Raw genomic sequence first — 27,320 nt, forward strand, 5'->3', positions numbered from 1 at the left:
AGTAGGCCTTTGCATTCAGAACTCCTCACACACAGTGTCTTCATGTACACCAGGAATGAAGGCAGGACACGAACCGGGTCCCCTGATTCCCTATGTCTTCTACCATGCCAGGCTTCTACTGAGAGAACATTCAGAAAGAAGTCTATATTGATTCTGTCCCACTTAGGTTCCCTATACTCTAACACTGAAGCAGTTGTTCTTAGATTCTCTCTTTTCCTTATTTTGTCAATTGATAAATTCCCCAAGGTCCTTTTCTGATAGCTGTTGTTTTATAAGCACAAAGAAATCTCTGTTCTTTGATTAGCTGTGGCATCTGATGGCCTTTTGGGCTGCCATCTTGAAGCTATTAGATAGATGCTGCCTTTTTGCAATGCTAGGCTTAAGTGCTACTTGAGTTAAGGTACTTGCTTGCTCCTTCCTCCAGGACCAATGGAGAGCCAAATAAGCAGGGTATTTCCCTGAACCCCACTTGATCCTCATATTATCAACCACTTATGTTACAAACCACAGTTGAAGGAAAGCTTAGTCTGATGTCCAAGTCAAAAGTCAGCCCTGGTATCAGCTGCGTCTGGGGTCAGAACTCAGCCTGAGGCCATGGGCAGGCAAGTGCTTCAATTCTTTCTTTGACTTTGCCTTCCTTTCCTCTTCTCTCCCTTCCACTTTGGACTATTCACTGATGTAGGCCTCCTGGCAAGTCTTCTCCTGACCAGTGTCTAGACCCACACAGACTTGGCCCGGTAGCAGGAGCCAATCCCAGTAAGGGATCCATGAGGTCTGAGAGCACTTTGCAGTCATCCACACATATTGGACACAACCCATGAGTCTTCAACTATAGTCATAATGACAACCCTTTGGCAGGGAAAGACAATCTTCCCCATCACTAATCCCATTCAGGATATGGAGACTAGGTCTCTGAAACTGCCCACCTAGTGGTCTAGGCAGCCAGATTCTTGAGTGCCTACAGAGCCAGAGAAATGATTTTTCTCTGGGCACATTTTCTGGGGGCACTACAGAAAGTCACATGACTTCCAAGGAGTGCTTACTTACTCAGTTTTCAAAATGTTGCCTCAAAACTGGAAGGATGGATTAGACCATCTTCCTCATCCACCCTCCCCCATGTAAAATAGTTACATCCAGTGTGGTTTTGGTAAATCAGCTGTTGACTGTATGCAGTTACAGAGCTAATGCTCAGTGGCTCATCAATAAACTCTGACCTCACCCTCTGAGCAGTGGTTCAAGTGACAGCTTAATGTTTTTACTTATTTGTAGAGCCAGATGACCTAGAATTATGTAGGCCCTCAGGGACAGCATATCCGGCCCTCCCCAGCCTCTCTGTGAGGCCCAGCCTGGCACACACCCTTCCCTGGATGAGTGTTGCTGGAAAGAGATTTTTTTTTTTTTTGGACAGCCTTATTGTTGTGCTTTTTGCCTCATCCCCGATACTTCCTCTTGTCCTGATTGTGAGTCAGCTTGGATGGTGGGGAGAAGCCAGAAGTCCACTGTGATTTAGAAGGAGGCCGCACATGGATTGCACATTGTGAGCTATAGGACACTGGGCTCCCAGTCTCCTATGACCCTAATTGAAGGCTGAGGGGGCCCATGCCCTGGTCCTCTCTGTCAGATTCCTAGAAGGGCATGGTGTCTGTATCAGAATGGGACTCTGATGGGAAAGAAATAGAACTCTCAGACCTTGGAGTGAGTCCTCTGGCATGACTTCGCACGAAGCCATGGGGAAGGTGGGGGCAGGAGGGGAAACTTGGTGAGCTGGAGCAGTGCATGGAATCATTTGGGACTTTGTGGGATGCCTGCATGGAAAGTAGTCGCCTCTTCTGTCAGAGGTGTCCCCATTCCTCTTTTGTAGGCAGGATACTGAAGCTGAGCGACGTGACCATGGTTTCACTGAAATGGCAGAGCTGGGACTTGGATCCACAGCCTGTGTGTCGAAACTGCTCTTTCTAGTGCTCTGTATTTTAGGTCTCAGTTTAACAGCATCCCTTGGGGAAGATGACATCGCTTTGCCTGGAAGTAATGGTTCCCCCATCGGCAAGGCGCTTTGTACTTTCTCGAACCTGTCACATGTGTTGCCTTGCTGGGTTTCCCAGCAGCTCTGTTCAATGACGTGGACAAAGGTTGTGATGCCCATTTCCTATGTGATAAAACCGAGTTTCAGAAGGGTTACTGGCCAGGTCCAACTTTGCACAGCGGAACAGGGAAGGGAGATAACATGTGTCATATATACTCAGTAAATGCCAGGGTCGTCATCCTGTTATCTTCTTGGAGACATGCCTGCGTTAACAACCTGTGAGTCAAACATACTATTTTCCTCTTCCACAGATGAGGAAAACTGAAGCAGTCTTTTCCCAAAGTCAGGGTCAAAGAGCCAAGGGAAGGAGGCTGCACCAAACCTTCTGTCATAGTCACACATGGCGGTCCTGAGATGTGAGCTTGGGATGCCTGCAAGGCGGCTTCTCTGAGGCCTCTTTCCTGGGCTTGTGGATGGCCGCCTTCACTCTGTCCTTGTGTGGTCTTCTCTCTGAGCAAGGCTGTGTCTTAATCTCCTCTTCCTATAACAAACACCAGTCACTTTGGATTATGGCCCACTCATAAGACCTCATTGTGTCTTCACTTCCTCCTTAAAGACCCTGACTCCAAATACAGTCAGATTCTGAGGTCCTGGGAATGAGGACTCCACCATATGAATTCTGGACATAATTCAGCTCGCACACACCCTTGTGGCCTACATCTCTTCACACAGTTAACCCTATCTCTTACAGACTTGCATGAGCAGGGAAGGAACTCTCCCCTCGAGGCCCCACTCAGAACTGAGAGTGCCTGTTCCCAGACTGGGCCTACTGTTTTGAGATTATCGGGAGCCCTGGAGGTGGGGAGTGGAAATCTGGAAGATCAGTTGTCAGCCCGGGCTGATTGTGTCAAGGATTTGGGAGGTCACCTCCACCCCAGCCTCCCTCGCAGAGCTTTCCCTGAGGAAACCTGTGTCCTGACATCCTGCACTGCTGAATGCTCTGGAGCCCTGTGGCACTGGCTCCTTGGATGGGGCAGGAACTCGACAGTGCCCCTGGGGGGCAGGGACAAGGGAGGCTGAGGCTCAGTGGCTGTGAGTCAAAAACTAGAGAACAGGAAGAGGGACTCTAGGCACCACTGGGGACACTGGCTTGGAGGACAGCAGCCTTCTCACACACACAAGGGAGGACTTCACACACTGCACGTGTCCTCTGAGTGCTAGGCACTATCTACACCCCTGACATACTCATCTTGTTCTTCCTTAGATACAGTACACCCTTGAGAGGCAGGGATTCCCATCCCCATTGTACAGACATGGAGATGGAAGCTCAGAGAAGGAACGTGACTTCTCCAAGGCCAGACAGTATTCCAAGGGCTCCAAAGGAAAGTGTCAGTGCTCCAGTAACTTCATAAGAAGCATCCAGGGCGCTAGTTAAAAAACATAGAGAGATTTGGACACTTTGTTGCAGATTCTAATTCAGTGAGTCTAGAGTAGGGTCCAGGAACCTGTGATTCCAACAAGGGCACCAGGTGATTCTCCCTCTTGCAGGTTTGGGATTCAGTGGGTTGAAGAACACTACCCCGTCCCTCCCTTCCCCAAGCAGGAGTGAGGGCCACCTCCTGGAAAACCTCTACCCAGCCTGCACTGCCGCCTTCTGTTCAAAGTCAGGTTCCTTTCCCAGCCTGTAACTGCTGATTGCTCCCCTGTTGCCTGAGTGAGTCTCTGTCATTCACCGTTGTCTCGGCATCCTGCCTTCCCAAGACTCTGAGTGACGTAGTGGCTGCCCGGGAGGGTGGGGACAGATACCTCTGCCCTCTGCCTTCCCACAAGGGGCCTCCCCTCTCAGCTGGGGCAGGGCGGCTGCTGTTGATCCGTCTGGCATTTCTGACTTCCCCTCCGGGACAGGGCAGGTGAGTGATTGTGTTGAGGGCCGTTTTGTTATGTGTTCTTTTGCACAAGGTCAGCTTCTAGCAATGATTTTTTTTTCTCATCGCCTGGGACAGCTCTCGTCTATAGACCTATGTACCACGAGAAGCACAATACATCCAGAAGATAAACAAACAAATGAACGAAAGGCGCTCGCTCTCCTGAGCCCTGCTCAGTTTGCAAGGTAGCCGACGCCACCTCGCAGACCCCCTTGCAGCCCTCAGAGGTACGCTGCACATTAATTAGAAATCCAGAGCCCTGGAACAACGGAAATGACTTTGTGTTTCAATTTAATTTGTTCTCATTTTTTGACAGGGTCAAAGTTCACCTTCCCAGTCTGAATCTGAAAGCAAATTATAGCTGTGTCATTTTGATATTGATGCGTCCAGGCTAAAGATCTTTGGCAAGCATTTTCTTCTGGGAATCGGTGTGGCTAATATTGTTTTCTTTCAATCCATTTAGCAAACCTGACTGCAGCCTTACGGGGTGCCAGGAACAGTGCGAGGCACTGGGAGTGAACAGAAAGGGGGAGGTGACAGTGGCACAGGAGAGGAGGGACACACGGAGGAGGGCAGTGGTGTAGGGGCTTTGAGTCAGAGAGGCACGGGGCCTCTGGCCAGAGACATCAGGGGCCAGTGATGGAGAGATTAATGAGCCAGGCTTTGGAAGGCAGTAGCAGCCACAGCAGCTGCCTTCCCGAGTGCCCAAATTCTGCCAGTGCTGCACGGCCACCCACTTTGCCCTCACACCCACCACTAGAGTACACGGAGGAGGCGCTCAGTGTTTCATCACCCCCAAGCTCAGGGATCAAATCCTAGCTGGCCAACTGTGTGACCTGGAGCACATGACTTAACCTCTCTGGTTCTTGGTCTCTTGTGCTGTGAAAGGGGGGTGACAGGAGTTAAGGCAGCGTGGCTGTGAGCATTAGGGGAACCCGCCCACACTGGTGAGGGCAGGGGTACGGTGCGAGGGTGGGAAGCCAGGCAAGGTCAGACCCCCCCACCCCGTGATCCCGCTTGCCTTGAGCCAGCCTGCAAAGCCTGCCCTCTCCCTGACACCCAGAAAGGGCACAAAAAATGTTAATTATGATGATCGCCACACAGCAAGTGGTGTCACAACCGGGATTTGAACTCAGGCCTGACACAAAGACCCTTGAGCTTAACCTCAACCTACTTCCCATACAACTAAAAGTCATTGACAGGGCTGCATCTAAGCAGAGCCCTTCCGATTCTTTCCTGTTCTTTCCACTGTCTACAAAAATGTTCCCCTGGAATCTGAAGTCCTCCTCTGAGGTCTGACTTGCCCCTGCAGCATGTGCCAAGAGCTTTTCTGGCTCCGGTCGTGTGTGCTTCCCTCGGTCCACACAGCGGTCGCCCAGAAGTCTGTGTCCGCTTTCACATGGTCTCCCCCACTGCCCTGTGAGGTCCTGAGAGAAGGGATTTGAAAGCAGAATTTGAACAAAAGTTGGGAATTTATCCCATGTTTGAATATTTCTCAAATACAAAATTTCCCTTTACCAGTAGCAGGTAGGACACGTAAATATGTTAATAAACCGTGGTGCCAGCAGCCTTAAAATATTAACGGTTTCTAGAATTGAAAATGCAAATAGCTCTCTGGAACTCCTCCACCTGGCATTAAGGAGAAGGGTTTGGAAAGGACACTGTGGGGACTCGGGATTGGAGAATATGGCCTTTCTTGAAGATGGGAACACAGACATTTGCCACCTTGTTATTGACACATTGGCACCATTGGAAAGCAAGCCCGGCTTTTCCCGGGAAGTCAGGTTTATCACATGGGTGCTAATGAGGACATGGCCTTAAAGAGCAAAGGGTGGCTGGTCCTGTTCACCTCAGCATCTGCATACAGAACACCTACTATGTGCCAGCTGCCAGCAAGGACAAGGTGCAGACTCTGGTATGCGGGACCTTCACTCGTCTATCCGAGCCAGCAAGGGGGTGGGGTGGGGGAAGAGAGAAAGATCCCAGCCCAGCCCTGAGTCAGCGCACAGCCAGGCTGAACTTGACCAAAACAAGGGAGCTGGGTTGGTGGAAGCTCTGGGCACACGACACTGGCTGTGCAGCTGGGCATTTGCTGTCTGGGAGCACCTCTCGGATCCAGCACCAGCACCCACCTTTCTTGAACTCTCCACACTGCTGGAGTGTACTCTACTCAGCTCCCAGGCCTCCCGAGCAAACTCGCTTTCCATTTTTGTAATGTTAGCTGGGTACTAGATGGTAAGTTTCTGGGAAGCAGCCCTGTGACTGCCTTGTCTCGTCGTCCTGAGGGCTCAGCGATCGCACATGGTCGGCATAAGATGTGAGAGTGGAAAGGAACGGCACTTTTCTGATGGGTTTTGTTTTCCCCTCAGACTGCTGAGTGAAGAGATGGGGGATGTGGAGCCAGTTTGGTCCTTAGTGAGAGTCCTGGCCCTCCTCACAGGTTGGGACAAGGGACAAATAGCATGGACAAGGGAGAGCCGGGGGGAAGCTGGGTAACAGCAACGAGGCAGCTGAGTAAGTACAGTGGAGAGGTGAAAGGGAAGGGTCTCAGGGGTGGATAAGGGTGGGCCCCATGGCTGCGGCCACCCAGTGTGGTCACCCCTACCACGGGGTCACTCCCAGTGAGCAGGCCCCACGTCTCAGGGCTGTCGAGCTGCCCTCTCCCCATACAGAGACAGGCAAGGCCTGTCGCAGCCCTGTCAGAGCTCCTCAAAGGCATCAGCTCACTGCCAATTGCCCCCTGCTTCCCTCAGGTGTGTTCGTAGGGTCAGGCAGTCGACAACCGTGTCTTGGGAGGTCCTCAGTCTCCTCATGGTGACCTTGCCAGTTCCCAGCCTGTATTACTCTGTGCTTACAGACTAGTTTTAGAGAACTCCCACTTTGCTTCAGAAAGTGAGATTTCTCTCCCTGTCACCCCAGTGTCCCAAATAAGCTCTCCTGAAACTCGACTGTACCTTTAATGTGAGACTCTGGGTCTGGATTTGGGTCATTCTCAACTCTTTTATGCTTCTTTCTGGCTCTTTGTGTGTTCTGGGTGTGTGAGGTTATGTGAACAGGGAACTCTGGATAAGTGAGGCACCGAACCATAGGGGAAAGAGCATGGGGTTCTGGAATCAGAGCGAGCTGGATTGGATCCTGGCACAGCTGCTCACCACCTGTGGGTCTATGGGATGGAGATCAGAACACCTGCTCTCCAGGAGGTTCCAGGAAGGAATGAGATTAGATACACAGTGTGCCCCCTGGGGCCTGCATAGACCAGATGCTCAGCTACCATGATTTCCCTTTTTCTCTTCTAGTGTCCAGGAACCTGCTTCAGTATCCTGGCATGCATGTACCTGGGGCCCTCTATGTCCCCCAACTGCAAGTGTATTAATCTTCTTCCTTTGTCCTTGGAAAAAAGGCCTTTCCTCCTTCTCAGGCAGGTGGACTCCGTTTCTGCTATAAATCCAGTCTGTTTGCTCTTAGCTTTGGAAGTTCCAGAGGAGCCACACACACCTCTATTATCTTAGTAATCTTGTCCTGTTCCCAGGAAGGGACGGTGTCTGTGAGAAATTATCTGCTTGATCTATGCATGTTTCCTTGTCCACTCACTCCCATACCTTCTCCTTGTTGTTATGACTAATGCAGTTTGATCAGGGCCATCCTAAGCCACCTCCTGAGTCCTCCAGATTTCCTGGATTACAGTATTTTAGGACTTGAGGGGCTGCGAGGCCATCTGAGAGACTGATGATGTAGTAAGACAGAGATCCAGACCTGGCCCACGCTGGATCTCACGCTGGACCAGTGCTTCTTGCTTGCGACTGCACATTAGAAGAATAATTTGCTCTGAGCTCTGTCCCCAGAACCTTGGCTGGAGCAGGAGAGTTGGGCAGCAGTATTTCTAAAAAGCTCCCAGGTGGTTTTAATATGCAGTCAGGGAAGAGAACCAGAGTATAAAATGTGTTTCTTGCATATGTATCTGGAGAGAAGTATCAAATAATTATCCATAGGTGCCTGTCACAGAGGAGGATCCCAAGATGAACATCTCCCTCTGCAGACCTGGGCACCTGAATGGGTATCATTAATCAGTACTTACTTTATTCAGCAAGCGCACATCGATATAAGATTCACTGGGTGCCAGATACTGCACTAAGTGCTTTACAAATGACCAACTTTTTACTCTTCAGGGTGCGACTATGAGATAGTCCACTATGACCCCCATTTTACAGACAAGAAGGCTGAGGGAGGCACAGAGTGAAGTAACTTGCCATCTGGTCACATACCCAGATGGCAGTGGGGTCACTGCTCTGGTGCCTGAGCCCGTGCTTGCAACCATTATGTGAGACCGCTTCTCAGCTCAGCCCACACGTGCCTGACCCTTCAGGCCCCGGCTCCTTCCTAGATGCAACGGTCTGGCCCACGATGGGCCTGTGGCTTCTGAAACCAGCAATACCAGGGGCTACCTTTGTGGGTCCCTATAATTTACATCCCTCTCCTCAGCCTCTGAGTGAACCTCGGTTCAGCAGCTTACCTCAGTCACACAGCTTAAAACCCAGGTTGGCCTGGCTCCAGTCCATGTGCCCCAGGGATAATCCGAGGCAGAATTTCTATCAAGGGTCCAGGTTTATCCTAGAAGCCTTAGCCAAGGATAACACCACTCTGTAAACACACCCTCTGGAAATATGTTCTTGTAAATTAAGTTTTTATAATTTATTTTACTCAAGCTAGACTCCATTCAGTCTAAGCCATGAAGCCATTAAGACAGTGGGGATAGGGCACCTGGGTGGCCCAGTTGGTTAAGCATCTGTCCGACTCTTGGATCTGGCTCAGGTCATGATCTCATGGCAAGTGAGTTCAAGACCCGCATGATTGGGATTCTGTCTCCCTCTCTCTCTACCCTGCTCATTCTCTCTCTCTCTCTCTCTCTCTCTCTCTCTCTCTGTCTCTCTCTCTCTCTCAGAAATAAATAAACATAAAAAAAAGATAGTAGGGATAGATCATTTCCTAACTCAGGTAACCAGAGGTTTATTTCTTCAGCAGATGACAGAAATACCAATTGTGGATATAGATGCAAATAGCTCTGTGAGTGTGCCCCACACAGCAGAAGTCCTCCTTCCCCAATATGTACCGGGGCCACCAAGAGGCCTTCCTGCTCCAGTAGGCTGCCTGGCTAATGGGATATTGACAACCTGCCTGGTTGGACACTAAAGCTTCTTTTACTGAGAACTTGCCCAAATCCAATTTTCAAGTGGCATGCCTAGGACTTTAGCAGTTAGAGCTTTAGCTAAGCTTTGTCAGCGGCTGTTCCATTCTGTTGAGAGTGTGCCTGGAACCCAGTAGTGATGTGCGATCCAGAATCCAGTGCATAGGGTAGAGAGGTTATCCAAGAGCTGATCACATGTTCCAGGTCCAACACGTGAAAATCCAAGTCACTTTCTCTCTTGGTGACTTGCCTGTAAACTGGGGGAGGTTAATTAGACCATACTCAGTTCTAAGCATCTGTGTTCTGCGGCCTGGTGTGTGAATTCAGGCAGCATCCTTAACTTCTCTGATCCTCATAGTGGTGGAAACATCCTCAGTGGATCAAAAAGGAATTACCACAAGGAGAGTTGGTGTTAAGTGTAGCTGATTTTTTGTTAAGCCACTGACAATGGTGTATGTTTTTAAGTCAATTCTCAAGGACCGGTACACGCCAGGTGGCTCCTTTGCAGAGTTCATACCGTTTTGACACAGTCCTTTTGTTTCAGCCATGTTGAAGTAGTTCCTCTGACACCAGCCATTTTGATATGGGGACATTTTGACACAGCCAAGGACACAAACCATTACACCTTCAGCCTTTTTAAAAAATGTTACCAGATAATGTGCCAAGGAGACATTTCAGGCTACCTCCCCTCGGCCCCCAAACTTCCCCCTCCCTGGTAAGACTTCTGAGGGGCTTAGGGGAGGCAGGGAGGGGAGAGATTAGGCTTGGGTGGGCTCCAGGTCCAGGCTGGCGATGAGGGGAGCAGGGGCAGTAGGGAGCCGGTAGGAGGGAAGGAGAGTGCAGGTCAGACATGCGCGGGGCAGGGTGTTGGGGAGTGGCTTCACACAATACCTGCTAATTTTCAAAAGCATTTTACATTTTGATGCGACCATTTTGCAACTTTTTGCATCAAAACAACCATGTCAAAATGCCCTTCTCTGTCTCCAGCAAAGGAAATGAGTGCCAGGAAGAGATGAACAGGACAGGGCTTCTGCCCCCAAAAAGCTCCGAGTGTCCAGAGAGGAAAGGCAGGCCCTGAGAGTGAAGCAAATTACTATCATAGAGATGGGCAATTGCTGTCACGGTGGAAGGGGTGAGGAGGAAAAAGAGCAGAGGGCGCCTGACTGCCTGGGGATGCAGAAGGCTCCACAGGGCAAGGGGGTGGCGGGCAGCCCAAGAAGTATCTGTTGAATGACTAAGAATAGCACACGTGTAGTCGAGGGCTTATCCTGTGATAAGCACTATTACTACTGGTGCTTTATTTGAACTCATTTAGTCCTCAGGACTACTCAAAATCATTCCCCTTTTATGGATGAGGAGACCAAGGCATCCAGACACGGATGGACCTTCCCAAGACCACACAGCTTCCCAAGACCACACAGCCGTAAGTGCCCCTCACCCCCTCGCACCCGGTGGCCCCTCTGTGAGGGCCTGGAGGAGCTCCAGGGAGGCAGAATGAACACAGGTTTTAACATTCATCCTACAGGGATCCGTTCTGTTATCACCCATTACCAGCTGTATGACCTTGGGTAATTTGCTGACCTCAACCACGTCTTCAGTCTTATTCCTGGGGTCCTCCCCTTCCCCAACACACATCACTCAATGCCAGTTAGCTGTACTTACTGACTCGACCAATAGGCCGTCAGCATGTGTGTCTGCCAGGTGCCACTTTAGGCCTGGGTCCATAGCACTTAAGACAAAGTTCCTGCTGCCTCGGAGTGACTGTCCTCATTGGAAGAGACTTAAGCAATAAGGAGCCAGCCCCGTAGAACCCAGTGGGGACCCCCCACCCCGCCCACCTAGACCAGACAGAGAAACTGGAAAGAACCCCAGTGTGGAAGCAAGCATGATGAGCAGTGAGGGAGGGGTAAGAGGTGGGGGATGGGAGTGAGTAGCTGGGTTTGCTTCTAGCATAAAGGGAGCCACTGCAGGACCCGAAGCAGGAGAGTGGGGTCGTGTGCCTGAGAAGGGATTACAGGGCCCACGAGGGGCAGGGGGCCACTGTTCAGACCATACAGATGGGGGACTGAGTTTGAGTGGTGACAACTCTCCCCCCTAGTGAGAGACAGAGTGCTTCCTAAACTGTAAAGTCATGGGCATGTGGGAGTTTATCTATTATAATCACTCTTCTTTTTCCTCATCACCCACCCTTCCTTGCCTTCCTTGGCTGTTGCCATTTCATAGTCTGTGTAACCACGTCATGGGTGAGGCGTGGGTTCGTTCGTTTTCTCAGAGCCCGGAACAATCCAGCTTCCCTGGCTCCTTTGAAGATGTTGTGTTGAGAGAGAGAAAAAAAATTACACTCTTTAATAGAAATACTTTTCCTTCATTAAATGAAATCTCCAAAGCCCAGTAGCATTTTCAGTGCTTATATAAAGATGCCAGTGGGGATTTGAGATTGAAAGTGGTATTTTTATACAAGTCAATGAAGATCTCAATAGGAAGGAAAGAACACTCTTCAAATCTGAATTCCTCCAGCGCTGGGCAAGACGGATCTTCAGCCCTGGGTGTGGATCACATTACTCTCAGCCCTACCAGGAAACTCTTTTCCTGGAGCACTTCGAGCACTCATAAATATTGGTTCTCTGTTTGGGGAAATTGTATTAATAGTGTCTTTCCAAGCCTGCAAACCATTCAACTTGAATTTCTGTTTGTACCTCAGTTCTGATAACTTTGTACAAAAAACTCAGGAATTTGTAGGAGTTTGAGTCAAGGCAGATCTATGCATGGGCCTGCATGCCTGCACACACAAAACAACGTCTTTTATCTGGTATAACTCAAGAATGAACTATTCCCTTTGGAGGTGTCAGAAGAAAGACTGGTCTCAGGAGAAAGACCAGATTCAAATTCCACCTGTGACTCTTGCTTGTTGGCAAGGGTGGCCCTGGGCAATGCACGTAACCTCAGATTTCTTATCTGTGATAAGAGGAAAACAAAACCATTTTCCCAAGTCTGGTGAGACCTGGATCATAATGTATGAAAAGTGCTTGGCACACAGAAACTGCTCAAAACCTGTTCCTTTGTAACCACCTCTCACCTATTGTTTAAAAACCTGCTAGAATCATCAATTTCATAGCAATTATTCTGACTATCTATTGCTAATACCCTCCTCCCCTCCACACACACACGTTTCATGCTTACAATGAAATGACAATGGTCTTGCATTTTTCAGAGAATCTGCAATCCAGGGCTCCTTTCTACTGCATGCTATCTGGGCCTTCAGCTGAGCTGCCTCCAACAGCTTTTTTTTCCCTTTGTGTTCCATATCTGGGAATATCCAACACCTAATTTTTTATCTTCTATTCCATATCTGGGAATATCCAGCAGCTAATTTGCAGATGGAAAAACAGACATGAGAGTGGGTATTTGAAGGGGTCTGTTTGGAGCTATGTAGCAAGCTAAGGAAATCTCTTTTCTGAACACCACCACTGTGTCAGGTCCTGTGGGGGGAGAAAAAACTGAAAGGCACTAGCTTTTGAGTTGGTGAGACCACTAGGCGGCAATAGAACCACTGGAGGGACTGAGTTTATGTTCTTCAACAGCTGGTTGCTTTGGCCCCTCAGGACACAAGGCTTTGGAGTCTGGTGAGTCTGGACCTTCCCTGGCTTTCCTTAGGCTTCTTCATCGAGGAGATTTTTTCCCCCTCGAAGACTATGCCAAGCAGCCAGCAGGTGCTCAACAAATGGCATCAAAGGAAGCATTAGCTCTCTGCTCCACCTCCTAGCATCCCGGTGCCTGCGTCATCAGCCCCATCAGCCCCATCAGCCCCATCATCCCGATGTGGCCGGCCTGGAAAGTAGCGGGCTGGCTGAACTCTCGCCTTAGCTGTGGAAAAATCCATTACCGACAAGTCATTTGTCAAAGCCAACTGTTTAGCTGCTCTAATTTACATATTTATCAAGTTTGATTAGAATGTATTGTCTTCGACTTTCATCCCAGCTTTCACCTCTTCTCGCCCTCTTTTCCTGGGGAAACTGTTTTTGTTGTCCTTGTTGCAAAAGGGCACAGCGTAATTCAATTTGCATTTGCTAATAAGCTGCAACCCGAATCTGGGGAGGAATTTCTGGAGGCTGGGAGAGATGAAAGGCAGAGCACCTGTTGGGGAAAGCCTGAGCACTCAGTTCTAGCCTCATAAGCTCATTCAACCAAAGGGCAACAAGTACTCTACAACTATTCCACCAGCATTTATTGAGCACCTTCTGTGTGAGAGGCCGTTGGAATACAAATTGTGAAAAAGACAAAGTTTGGCTCCAGTGTTGCTTACAGTCTAGTGACCTCAGTTTCTGCATCTATGAGATCAAGTAGCTGGACCAAGTGACCTCTAAGCATTTGTAAGTTACCATTTTTTAAGTATGTACTATGCATCAGGTCATGTGCATAAACCCAATGCATTATCTCAGTTAATTCTCACAAGATCCCTTGTCAATATCATTATCCTCATTTTGCAGATGAGGAAATGAATGATCTCAGAGCTCAGTGTCATTTGCAGCAGGGCTTGGGTTTAACCCACCTGCTTGACTCTAGGATTCAAGTTTATAACTGCAAAGCCAGGCTTGAGCTTTTCTTCTCCATTAGTCTTTGAACTCCCAGATGGCAGGGAGAGCATCTGGTTCCTCTCCATGTCCTCAGGGTCCAGCCCCAAGTTTGGCATTTGATCAGTGTTAGAACTTGTGTATGGAATTGCACTAAACAGCCCTTCGTCCTCAGCCTTCCTGGGTTTTTTTGTTTTTTTTTTTTTTTTTTGGCCTAAGGTCTGCCCTGTTCTCTTCAGCTGCTTCAGCTGAAGGCTGGTGTAGTAGTGTGGGTACCACCCTGCCCGCTCCCCTTCAGGACCAATTCCCTCCCTTTCCAGGAGTGGTGGGGGCTGACAGCTCACAGCTGATTTCCTCCCTGGAACTTGCACTCAGCCAAAGGACACTGCCTTGCCTGAGGTCCCAGCCCTGCCCTGGAGACAACTTGCATCCAGTATCCAGTCAGTGCGAGACAGAGCCTGCCCCATTGCCTCCTGGAACAACCGCGCAGGGCCCTCCTGGCCCAGAGCTCCCCATGGGATTGATTAAAGTCACCTTAGAGATCGCCTCAATCCTGCATAACTCCCACCTCTCACAAGTGTTCCTGAGAGTAATTCCCAGTAAAGCTCCTAGAGGCAGTCTCAGAGCCTCCCTTCTGTTTCCCAGGAGACCCCACCTCAGCAGGAATTCAGAGTGGGCAGCTCTGGGTCTGTTTTCTGGAGGTGCTTGGAGGGTGCTAGGAACAAGACAGATGGTGGCAGGGAGAGCCCTCCTGCCATCACCCTGTTCCTGAAGGTCCATTGCATACCTCTGCCTGATATACCACATCTGAGATGTGACTTTTGATCCTGCTATGAAAGGCAGCCAATGATTTATGGCCAGATGAGGGGATCCAGATGAACTCTGTGAAGTCAGAGACAGGAGGGTAAGGGCACTACAGTCTGGAGATATCTGGGAAGGCTTTGGGGAGGAGTTGGGGAAAAGAAAATCTAAGAGATTAAAAGTTTGCTTGGGAAGATAGTGACAAGGCCAGTCTGAATAGGTAGAGTATTCTTATAGAAGCTTATAAAATATTCACACCAGGGGCTATTTTGCCTCCAAGGAGACATTGGACATTTGGGGATGTCTGAAACTATTTTTGATTGTCACAACAGGGGAGTGGAGTGCTCCTGGCATCTAGTGGGCAGGGGCTAGGGATACATCATACAGTGCACAGCACAGGGCCCCATGCAAACAGTTACCCTGCTGAAAATATCCATAGTACTGAGAAACCCTATTCCTGTGGCTTTTCTCTCAATAAATGGGACCTGCAATTATAGGCAATGCCATAGGGCAGGGACTTAAAGTCTCTTGCTTAGGTTTTTCTTGTGAGCTGGGGATTACTACTCTCATTTCTTGGGGAACTGAGTGAGGCACAGAATGTGTAAGTAATTTACCCGAGGACTCACGGGCCATAATCTGTGGGGCCTGGATGTGAGCCTTGGTCCATCTGCTTGGGAAGCCAGCTGGCTGGGACCCCCTTAGGGGACAGAAAAAATACAGGGACCAGTGTCTTTCTCAGGCTCCCTCCTCCAGACCTCTCCTTCTGCTGGCTTCACCAGCAGGCTGGCTTCACCCTCAGTCAGCATGGCTGGATGGATGTCTTTGCCCTTCATCAAGCCTCAGCTCTACCCAGATGAATTCACTGGTTCTCCAGTGCCTCTGAAAAAGCTCTATCGATGCCTCCTAAATGCCATTTTTCTCATAATTTTATGTACAAGAAATTCTGCACCTTGAGCATGTTCTCACTATCATTCCCAGCTCCTGTTCCCTCTTTATTGTCAGTATCAACAGCAGAATGATATCCTCACATTACCCTCAATATGCCATATTTTATAGGGGAAAATCAAAATTATTGCTCTGAGGAAATCAGATATAGCACAACATTAACACCAGGGTTGGCCTAGAAGAAGTCCTGGATACATGATAGTTCCCTCTCTCCCTCCTCAGAGGAGGAACATCCGAGCAGAGTCTGGAAGGCTGAGTAGGAGTAAGCCAGACAGATGAGATGGGGGCTGGCTTTTTTCCCCCAGAGAGAAAAGCGTGTACCCAAATGTGGAGGTGTGAGAGAACATTCGTGCTTGTGGAGCTGCCAGGAGTTGGCTGAAGCTGGGGCCTGGGGAAGGGATGGACAGGTGAGCACCAACAGCTACCAGAGGGGAGCCACACAGAGGAGGCTGTACTCGCCCGGAGGACAGGCAGGAGTTGCTCATGAGTTTGCAAGCTGGGGAATGGTGTGCTCCCATGTGCGCTTCAGGAAGACTGCTTGGGTGGCTGGGTGGAGGACGGACCAGCAAGGATGGTGCCAGCACAGGGAGACCAGTGACCAGGCCATCCTAACCCTGAGCAGGCTCTCAGGCAGATGCCAGCTAACCGTGCTGTTACTGGTGTCAGGATTTCTTTTTCTCCAGCTTTAGTGGTAGTGTGGACCTGTTTGGGCCCTGGAGTGTTAGAGGAAACACAACAGCCAGTTTGGTTTGGAAACCAGTAGGAAGGTATTTTCTTGACTTTATGATGGCCTTCAGGGATCATGAAGCCAGGAAAATAACAAACGCATAGATCTGAGGAATAAAAAATCCTTCTCCTGTTATAACATTATACATCCCCCTCCCAGCTCTCCACCCCTTCCTCCTCCACAGAACACCTCACTCCCTATGACAAGTTATTGTCAAAATTACTGTCAGGGAAGATAGAAAGAGAGAGACCAAACTGACCATGTGAACTTTTGTCCTCAGAGGGCCCAGCTAGTGCTCTCTGGGGCCTCTTGGCATCTTCTAGCACCTCCACCAACCACAGATCCACTGATAACTGATTGGATCGGTTAGGGCTCTCCATGTTGACACCAAGGTTATGGCCCTGGTCTCACTCAGGCTGGGCATCAATAGGTAAGATACAAAGTTTCTTAGGCCATCTCTAGGGGGATTAATTAGTTATCTATGGCTGCCTGACAACTTACTCTAGAATTCAGGATCTTACCACAACAACTTACAATCTCCCAGTTTCTGTGGGCCAGGAGTATAAGAGCAGCTCTACTGGGCAGCCCGGGCTCAGGGTCTCTCAGAAGGTTGGGGGAAGCTGGTGGCCAGGGCTGGTTGTCACCTGGGACTAGAGGATCCTCTTCAAGCTTGCTCGCTCATGTGGTTTTGGCTGGCCTCTGTTCCTGGGTACTTCAGTCCCTCACCAGACGGGCCTCTCCACGGGCTACCTGAGTGTCAGGTCATGGCAGCTGGATTCCTCAGTGTGAGTGATGACAGAGAGAGAGAGAGAGCACTCAAGACGAATGCCACAGTCTTTTTATAGCCTAATGTCAAAGGTGACATGCCATCCCCCTCCATGGTATTCTATCTGCTAGAGCAAGCCTATCTGCCTGTCTGTCCAGCCCACACTGAATGGAAGAGGGCTTATCTCTACTTCTTGAAGGGAGGAGACTGACAAAGAATTTGTGGATGTATTTTTTTTTTTTGAGATGGGGGAAGGGCAGAGAGAGAGAGAGAAAGAGAAAGAGAATCCCAAGCAGGCTGCATGCTCAACATGGAGCCTGACATGGGGCTCAATCCCACAACCCTGGGACCATGACCTGAGCCAAAATCAAGAGTCAGACACTCAACTGACTGAGCCGCCCAGGCGTCCCTGTGACTGCATTTAAAAATCATCCCCAAGGACTCTATTTAATCTCCAAGAGATGTTAAGAGCGTAAATTTGAGATTCATAAAGACCTTGGTTTCATCCAGGCCCTACATGTGCTACTTACACAGGTGTAGACAAGTTGTTTAACCTTTCTAGATCTCGATGTCCTAATCTATAAAATAGGGGTAGGAATAGTTTCATTGGGTTGCTATGAAAATTAAATAAGGTCATGCATGTAAAGTGCTTGGCACAGAGTAAGGACTGAATAAATATTACTTGGTTGCTATTGTAACTGATTTCTATTATTGTCCTCCTTCACAAGAAGCAAAATGGCATGGAAGTTAAGGACACAGGTGAAGTCAGACTGCCTGAGTGGGGCCTCACTCTGCCAATCATGGGCCGTGAGCACTAAGACGAGTCACTTAATGTCTCTCGGCCTTGGTTTTCTGTAAAATGAAGATAATAATGCCTTGTGCCTGGCCACCTAATAGGTGTTCAATAAAAACTTTATAAGTAAAGAAATAGTGGATGATAGAGGGATATAATGATAAAGGGATGAGTGTGTATGCGTGTGCGTACACAAAGCACATTTGACTTCAAACTCCCTCTGTTAACTGAAGAGGCCAGAATGGCTATCCGGTTCCTCTTGAGTGTGCCCTTGTACCCTTGAGCATGTCACCCTCAATGAACTTTCAGACTTATCACCCCTTACGGGTTGTTCTTGCTCTCATTGTTCAGTTTCTTTTCCACCCTGGCTTTGTTCAAGCATACTTCCTTCATCATCCCAGCTGCCTCCTTCAAGAGTATGTTTAATTGGCTTTGCATGAGTCTGGGGATTCAGTGACAGTGGGGGGTGGGGGGTGTCCTATGTCACACCACCTCAGAACTGCTACATTACCTTAAATTGATTTTGCAAATGAAAGCTAAAAGCTAAGCAAAGGCGACCCATCCATTTTGCCTAAAGATGATTATAATGCTCTTTTACGGCCTCCTAAATGACAAAGCAATTTGTTACCTGCCTGCATCAACATTTGCTTATATTAGCACCCGAGATGCTTGATTTTTATTAGCCCCATGTTATCATTTTATGAAGACGCAGGGGCTCAGTAAAATTAGTGTGCAAATAGAATGCCCATTTTGCATTTCTCTGTGGTCAGCAGAAATGCTGAATGCAATTGAGTTGATACCAGGTCAGGGGAGACATCCATAAAGATAGCCTTCACTGAGGGCCTTGGTAATGCTATTTATCATTTCTGGACTGCTGGGATAGATGGGGTCAGTGTTAGTGTTTTTTAAAAACTCTTGGTGGCATTTCATTTTTTGTTTTGTAAGTGAAAAAACAATTGTAAACACTAAGGCAGTAGGTCAACTTCCACCACAGCAAAAAGGGTCGAAACCAAACTCTCTTGTGTACATTGTAGACGGAAGTGCAGCAGATGTGACATCTGATACTGCTGTTGGTCGATCCAGGAGGAGACAGGGTCATGAGAGGAGTCCTAGGCTGGGAACTGAGGCTCGACTCCACCACTGCTAGCCACATGACCTTGGGCACAGATCTTCCTTTTGTGAGCCTTGGTTCCTCACTATGAAATGGGGTTCATACTGTCCACTACATGGACACACATGGAGGTGTGATAAAGATTAAATAAGATAAGCCATGATCTGTATGAGTGTTTTTTATTCCTTAATTCAATAGCAAATTCCTGAGTACCTATTCCACACAGAGTCCTGGGAATGACGTTAAAAATAACCATGAAAGTGCAGCTTCTTCCTGGAAGAGCCTATATTTAGTCTAGGAAATACTTAGGTGTCTAACTCCTCTTATAAACCATAAATTTCTCTTCCCGTTTGTTCCTAAAGGTGCCAAACACAGAGCTGAGCACAGAGTGAGTTCTCAAGAATGTTATTTTTTGGGTTGGGGTGGGGGGAAAGAATGTATTTTGGCTTCACTGTATTTGTTGCTGCCTCTCAGAGGCCTAGGATTAGAGAAGAAATGACCTCCATACTGGTCACCCCAATGCACCAGGCAAGTCCCAAGCCTGGGACTTTATTAAGAACCAGGCTTAATAAAGTTAATACATATGTTTTTTTATTTTAGTCTCTGACGTTGGTGCAACTATTGGGATCATAAACCACATTCAAAATAACCTGTCCCTAGCATTTCAAAAACAAAAAAAAAAAAAACCCTGTTAATTATTTCTACCTCCCCTCTCCCTCCAGGTCATCTTCTAATATACATATAGGATTCTTTAATCCAACTTCTCACAATGTTTATTTCTGAATTTCCTTCAGATCATGGTTCCGTTCTGGGTCAATCTGGCCTGCTGGTGCCAGTGACTAAGTAACCCCCTGCCCCTTCCTTCTTGTCACTCTTGGCTACTGCTTTTGTCTTATAATCTCTTTGCATGATAGCTAAACTTTATTATACAAATGAGATTTCTGTAAAAGCAGCAAGAGCTTGGGCTCTGCTTTGGGGCCATATTTTCCTACTTCTTTGCATGTCTGTTGATTGTTATTGCATGCTGGACATTGTGAACTGTACATTGTTGCATGTCTGGATTTTGTAGTCTTCCCTTAAAGAGAGTTGCACTTTATATGGCAGGCAGTTAAATTTCTTTTGTTCAGTTCGGTCTTTTTGTGATTTAAACATTTTGTTAGAATGAATCTGGAGTAGTTTAGTCCCACCATTAAGACATGGCCCTTCTGGGTTCTCTACTGAATGCCCTGAATGATCAGTGAAGAATACCACTTTGGTGGTGGAACTCAAATGATTCTTATCCCTGAGTGATCCCTGAGAGCTGCACAGGTCACTTCTCCCTGATCACTTTCTCATGATTCCGTGGAGACCCTTTCTCGTGATGTCGTGGAGACCCTATGCATGCACATCTTGGGACCCAAAAAAACACTCTTAAGGACGCCTTTACAGATTTCTAGGATTCCTTTTCCACAGAGCTCTGTCTTTTCTGGAATGTGCAGAGTTTTCTGGAATGTGCAAGCTACAAACTTGCTTCAGACTCTCTGAAGTTTAATTGCAGTGAGACTTCCATGGTCTGCTCAGGAAATTCTTCTTTGCTCTTTGGTCTGGAATGGGCCTCCTGGCAGAGAGCCAGGGCAATCATAGGGCACACTTCATGTATGTCCCTTTGTTCATATATTAGTCTTGCACTGCCTCTGGTCTGAAAACAGTTGTTTTGTATATTTGCAAATATAATATAAGCAATTTTTCAGTTGCTTAAGTTGAAAGAGAAATCTGGTCCCTATTACTTCATCTAGGCCAAGCAAGGGTTTGGATTCTAATCTCAGCTTGACCCACACCTATTAGCTGTGTGACTTTGAGCAAGTTATATAACCTCTCTGAGCATCAGTTTCTGCCTCTATAAAAGGAATATTAACTGTGCATGTTTCTGTAAAGACTATAAATAGTGTGTGTAATATGCATGACTCAAAAGGTGCTAATTAAATAGCAGCTGCTACTAGTACTATTACTGATATAAATAGCTACTTTCTTTACTCCAGTATTTACTGAATGTTTACTCTATACTAGGCAATATGTAAGCTTATTTAATCACTATTACTATCCATGTTTATAGATTAGTAAATTGAAACTCAAAAATGATACACAACTTGCCTAGGGTCATAATCAGTGGATCTGGGATTTGACTTCACTCATATGACGTCTTCAGATGATTGTAATATTGATATGATCAATTATACCAAGGAACAGGAATGTAGCCTTTTAATATTGGGTACCCAGGGATGTAATTTAATTAGTCAGCAATGACTGGGCCTGCATGATTCTAACCCAATGATTTAAGAAATGACTATAAAGCACCCAGACCATTCCCTACCCCTCTCTCCCATACCAACTCGTAGTCTCAGCTTTCCCTGTGACCCCTAAGCAACCTCCTTCCATTTTTATGTTACAGACAACCTTCGGGAAGGGGCAGAGCAGAAGGTGGTATTCATCACGGGACGAGTCCACCCAGGGGAAACACCCTCTTCATTTGTGTGCCAAGGTGAGTTGCAAAATCTCATGAGCATCCTGTGCCTATCCCCGACATCCGACTGGGGCACTGTGATGGCTTCTAGGACAGTGTGGTCACATGCAGAGTCATTATCTTGGATGCAAATGTACTTCATTTCTAAAGAGGTTATAGCTGATCTCCATTAGTAGTTCTTTCAATAAATGTTTACTAGCTACATGTATGGGTGGAAGAATGGGTGGATGAATGGTTGGATGGATGAATAGGTAGGGCTAAATGGAATTCTTTCGTATGTGCTATGTTGAGGATAAGCCACACAGAGTCATCTACACTTCTTAGCTTGGCTTTTCTTGTTTACAAAATTAAGAAATCTGGCCCCAGGCCAATGTATATGTTAGTAGGAGTACAGTAAAGCAGGGAGGTAAGGATTAGAAGCTATCTATCTGTTCACTCATTAATTCAGTCATTCACTTAAGAAACAACTTTTGAAATACCTACTATGAGCCAGGAAGCATGCTTTGTATCAGACAATCAGAGGTAAATAAGACACAATTTTTCATCTCAGAGATATCTCTTTATAATTGCATTTTTATTTATTATTAAATATTTAATCCATATGAAATATATATTTAGTCAACAATATATATACATGCGTACATATGTATTTAGTCAGCAATATAAGTATACTCAATAAATAATATATAAATAACAATTTAATGAGTGCCCAGGTACTCACCAGCTTTAGAAGCAGAATATTTAGAAGCAGAATCCTTTGTCCTGCTTTCCACCTTCCTCCTCACACAGATAACCATAAGCTTGAATCTTGTCTTTGTCTTTCTTAATAGTTTTATTATGCATGTAAGCATGCCTAAACAATGTAGGGTTTAGTTTTGCATGTTTGGGGCTTTTTATAAAGTTAAAAAAAGGTATCATTCTGTGTACATTGGTGCTTGTGTTCACCCAATATCCATGTTGGTGAGTGTGGCTGTAGTTCATTTCTTTTTGCCATGCACTCCATGTCTGTCTGCACCTCAACTACCTGTCTGTTCTCATGGACAATTCCATTGATGATAGTGTTTTTTCTTACAAACAATGCTGATACAAATGTCCTTATATGTGTGTTGGCTTTGTGCAAATGTGCACATGATTTTCTTTTTGTCTTTTTTTGAATTTTAGTTAACATACTGTGCAGTACTGGTGTCAGGAGTAGAATTCAGTGATTCGTCACTTACATACAACACCCCAACAAGTGCCCTCCTTATACCCATCACCCACTAGCCCATCTCCCACCCACCTCCCTCTATCAACCCTTGGTTTGTTCTCTATAGTTAAGAGTCTCTTATGGTTTGTTTTCCTCTCCCTGTTCTCCCCCCTTCTCATGTGTTCATCTGTTTTGTTTCTCAAATTCCACATATGAGTGAAATCATGTGGTTTTTGTCTTTCTCTGACTGACTTATTTTGCTTAGCATAATACATTCTATCTCCATCCACGTGTTGCAAATGGCAAGATTTCATTCCTTTTGATGGCTGAGTAATATTCCGTTATATATATATCCCACATCTTCTTTATCCATTCATCAGTCGCAAATGCTTTTCTAGGGCATATAACCATGGAAGGCAGTTGACAGGCCACAGGATATGTGCATCTTAAACTTAACGATATCTCCAAATTTCTGAGACCTACACCTCTATACTGACACCAGCAATGTGTGAGAGTTCGGAATGTCCCACATTCTCACCAATACTTTTGCGTTTTTACCTGTGTAGTGGGTACACCACATATAAAATATGTGACACTGTATATGTGCCAAGCACTGTTCTAAGCACCTTACGTATTTTATTTTATTTTAATTATTTATATTTTACTAATTTAATGTAATTTATTTTAATTATATTAAATTTTCTATGTGATGGAAACTAATATTAACTATATTTTTACATATGAGCAAACCCGGGTCTGGTGAAGGTAAGTCATTTGTCTCATTTTAGTCTCTAAATGACCATAAGGTCAAAGGATATTAAAAAAAAAAAAAACAGAAATTATACAACTTGAGGGAGACAGTGGACTGCTGTGGACATATATGGTGATTTGCCATCAGACAGTCTTGGGGCCAAAAATTGTCTAGCACACTTCCTAGCAGTGTGATAATCAGTTTCCTTAGAGGTAAAATAATTAGGGTTTCAGTACCCATTTGCAAAGGCTGTTGTGAAGCTGGTGTCAGATGGATATGGACAAACTCCCAGTCCTGTGCCTGGCACTTAGCAGACACTCAGGACAGATGTTACCCCCTTCCCCATGGCAGTCTGCAAAGATGCCGCAGGTAATCTGCTCTGTAAACTCTAAGGCACCATGCAAATTAATATGAGTCTTCTTTTCCCATTCACAATTGAGTCTACGGTGCTGTGATTAGGCACGATTGCCTCCCCCTTTCTTTCAGACCAGGAGCCAGAGTTTCAAGGAGAGGAAGTGATTGCCCAAAGATGAGCCACTCAGAAGAGCTAAGGCCGGTGCCTCGGCTCCCTGCTGCTGTCACTCCAGCTTACTCCTTGGCCTTTCTCACTTCCATCCTCTTTCCTCCCAGTGCTGTCCTTGCAGTAACCTCTCCGAGGTCCCTCCTGGTTTTACCAGACCCTCTACTTGCAGCCATCTGTCACTTACTAAACTTGGCAGCAGACCTGTTCCCCCGGCTGATTGGATACAACTATTTTGTCCTTGTTTTGTGAAAAAGATAGTAGTAGCCTTACCATCAATACTTCCAGCTCTGGGGGCCCAAGCTCCCAGGCCCACCTCCTCTGTGGGCAGTAGACAGAGAGCAGGGTCACCATCACATTTTACAGACAAGGCCTGAGACACAGAGAAGTACATCTCAGGTGCTTTCTCTGTTGAGCTTGCTTTTCCAAAAAGGAATCTGGATGGTGCTGAGTTGATAGACTCAGTGCCGTCCCACAGGCTTTCCATCAGTGTTTATTCCTTGGCAGAGCCTTTTAAAACCTTCTCTCTACCTTCTCAAGATAAACTCCAATTCCTTCTCATGACATTTACAACCCTCCACGATCTGGCTCCTGCCAGGTTCTCTGGTCCAAGCCTCATTAGATCCCCCCCACCCCCTGCACACACAATTTAACCCTGAACAGGCAATCTTCTTCCAATCACCAGGCCTTTGAATCTGCTGCTCCTTTGCCCACCCCTTGCAACCTGGCAAACATCTCCCATCTCCCAAGGTTCGTTCAAAATACCCACTCCCCTCTCCCACTCCCTTCAGACCCTGCTTTGCACCTCTGTTGTGGTTACCCACTGGTCATCTTTATTGCCGTGATTTGTTATGTATTTGATTTATATTTATTTATTCCCTTTAAACTGTGAGCTATTTGAGGCCTAGGGCTGGATCCTGGAGTGTCATTTTCTACATCTGGAAAATGGGGATTATCTCGTTCATCCCATGGGGCTGCTGTGAGGAGCAAATGCTGTGTTGGTTCTGGGATTCCAAACCTGAGCTCAGAAAGAGGAGCCTTAAGGTCACACAGTCAGTAAACAGCAGAGGGGGGGCTTTGAGTCTGGGTCTCCTGAGCCTGTACACGCACTTTTGCCCCACTCAGAGATGGGAAGTGCTAGAAAGCCAAGCTTTATGCCTGGGAGAACATAGTACTCTGGGAACCCCACAATGGTTGATGTGCATTTACAGATGAGAATGGGGAGGCACAGGGAACTAAAGTAGCTTACCCAAGATCACACAGTGAATTCGTGGCACATGTGGCTTGGGACCCATCCCTTTAATCCCAGTCTTCCTCCTTCCCTAGCTCTGTCACTGTCCCTGGAGATACAATTTATCCCTCTGGAGGCAGCTTAAGACAGCCTCATTCCTCCACTTTGCCAATGAGAGACTGAGGCATCATCTTTCCCAAGGGTCTCTCAAGTTGGACCACAGCCCCACAGGGTACAGCTGGATCCCCTTCAAGCCCACCTTGTTCTGGGGAGAGCAGCAGGGTCCAAGGCCTGGAAGGGTGATGGCTGAGGTACCTTCGACTCAGTTAATGCTTCTTCCACATTAACTGGCTCAGTGACCTTGAGCGGGGAACAGACATGTGGGGCCTGTTCGTCCCCATCTGGCTGGGACCATGGTCCTCACAGCCAAGCTGCTGACGCACCTGCTGCTGGGAGTAGAGTGAAATCATGTCATCACAGAGCTCTGGAGGGGCGCCAGTGAGGGTGGCAAGTCTTTGATTTCCTCAAGACTCGCCTTGGCCGTGGGACGGCAGATTGTCAATCACCCCTCAGCTGCCCCAAACCCCACACATGGGCTCTGTGAGGCCAGACTATCCTCATTCTCCAGCCATGACATGAAAGGTCAAAGGAGCTTCCGAGTTGCCCTGTAGCAGAGTGTGTGTGATCATGACCTCTGGAGCTAGACTGCCTGACACTGAAGCCCAGCTCTTCCACATAGTACAGTATGACCTTGGGGTCATTCCATAACCTCTCTGTGACTCAGTTCCCTTATCTGGGAAGGGAAATAATGATAGACGTCCTACCTCATATGGTTGTTGTGCAGATTAAATGAGTTAATACCCATAAAATATTTAGGACAGTGTCTGCAATACAATAAGCACTAAACAGGTGTTACTAATGGAGCACTTGCAGGTGCCAAGTATGGTTCCTCTAACCCTCACAGGGCACCCAAACCCCTTGGGGTGTCATTCCTGTGTTGTGTGTGCCACCCCACCTTCCTTGCTGCTTTCCTGAGAGAGCCGTTAGCTGAACCCTCCTCATTTCTGCACCAGTAAGACTGTATCGCAAGTCAGAGGTTTGGCCTGAACTAGACCTCAGGTGTCTGATTTCTGGTAGAGTGAATGTTCTTTCATGGATGCTTCCTGGGGTTGTTGGGACCACTCAAGGGGCTGCTGTGAGGATTCGTGAGCTCTGCTGCCAAGGTGCTAAGGTACCCACCAGGGCCTAGACTATGGAGATAGAGCTGGCCTTCCCTCAGGCAGTTTTTTCTTCAGGGGTTACCCTCAGGTGATAAGAAGATGGAAGAGTTATACACACACACACACACACACACACACACACACACACCACTCACAACCACCAGGACCACCAGGACCAAGCCCAACCTACTGTTTCCTCCAGTGAAGTGGTCACCTTTGCCGCTTTCTCCCTCCCCTCCCCCACTGTTTCCTCCCACCTCTATCCCTCACCTATTCTCCCTCTTCTCCTCTCTCTCTCTCTCTCTCTCTCTCTATCCCTGACAGCCTCATATTATAAGTGAAACACCAGATCCACTAAAGGGTTGTCATGGGCCTTTCACTTCCCTGAGCTTATCTTTTCATCTGTGAAATGAGCAGAGGTAGGGGTTGGATGTTAAGAACCAAGACTGTGAATTTCAGGTTCTTCAAGGCCAGACTCCCTCTGATTCCATAATTTGGGGCCCATGGACCCAGCTTAGGGTAGACAGGGGCCTGGTGCCAGGTCAGGAAAAGGCCTGGAGTGGCTGCTATCATGTGACCCACACTCTGGACTCTGGGTCCAGCAGAGACCCCCAACTATCTTGCTTGAAGCCTGGACTTTTCCCACTGCAACATATTGCCTCTTAGTAGAGAACAGCAACAATAAACCTCACATGGAACTCTCTATATGCATATATGCATATATGCAAATCATTCTACAAATCACATGCAAATAGCTTCCTGACTCTTCCATATTGCCTTAGTGGAAAGGGCACCATTTTGAAGCCAGTAGAACTGGATCTGCATCCCATCTAGGCCCCTGTGAGATGTTCAGCAAATGATGTCACCACCCTGACTTTGTTTTTCTATCTGTAAATGGAGCCAATAAAATTACAGGTCAATCCAGCTAATGAACATACAGTGCCCATCACTGGTCCATCTTTATTCCTAGCACTGAGCTAGACACTGACAAAATAGTGGCAAAGAGGTAGACCTGTCCTTGCCATCTTGGAGTTCACAGTCTGGAGGGAAGAAAGACAAACAGCAGGT

General features: G+C 47.3%; 1 protein-coding gene across 3 annotated transcripts in view; it reads left to right on the forward strand.

The window, feature by feature from the left end:
* Positions 1 to 27,320, forward strand: part of LOC125172450 (BEN domain-containing protein 5) — a 1,495,630-nt gene that overhangs the window by 1,339,689 nt on the left and 128,621 nt on the right. For all 3 annotated transcript variants that reach the window (XM_047870552.1, XM_047870553.1, XM_047870551.1), the window contains exon 7: positions 21,273 to 21,362. In XM_047870552.1, the coding sequence (XP_047726508.1) occupies positions 21,273 to 21,362 (90 nt within the window). The remainder of the gene's footprint in view (positions 1 to 21,272; positions 21,363 to 27,320) is intronic.

Source organism: Prionailurus viverrinus, chromosome C1, assembly GCF_022837055.1.
Source record: "Prionailurus viverrinus isolate Anna chromosome C1, UM_Priviv_1.0, whole genome shotgun sequence".
Lineage (NCBI taxonomy): Eukaryota > Metazoa > Chordata > Mammalia > Carnivora > Felidae > Prionailurus > Prionailurus viverrinus.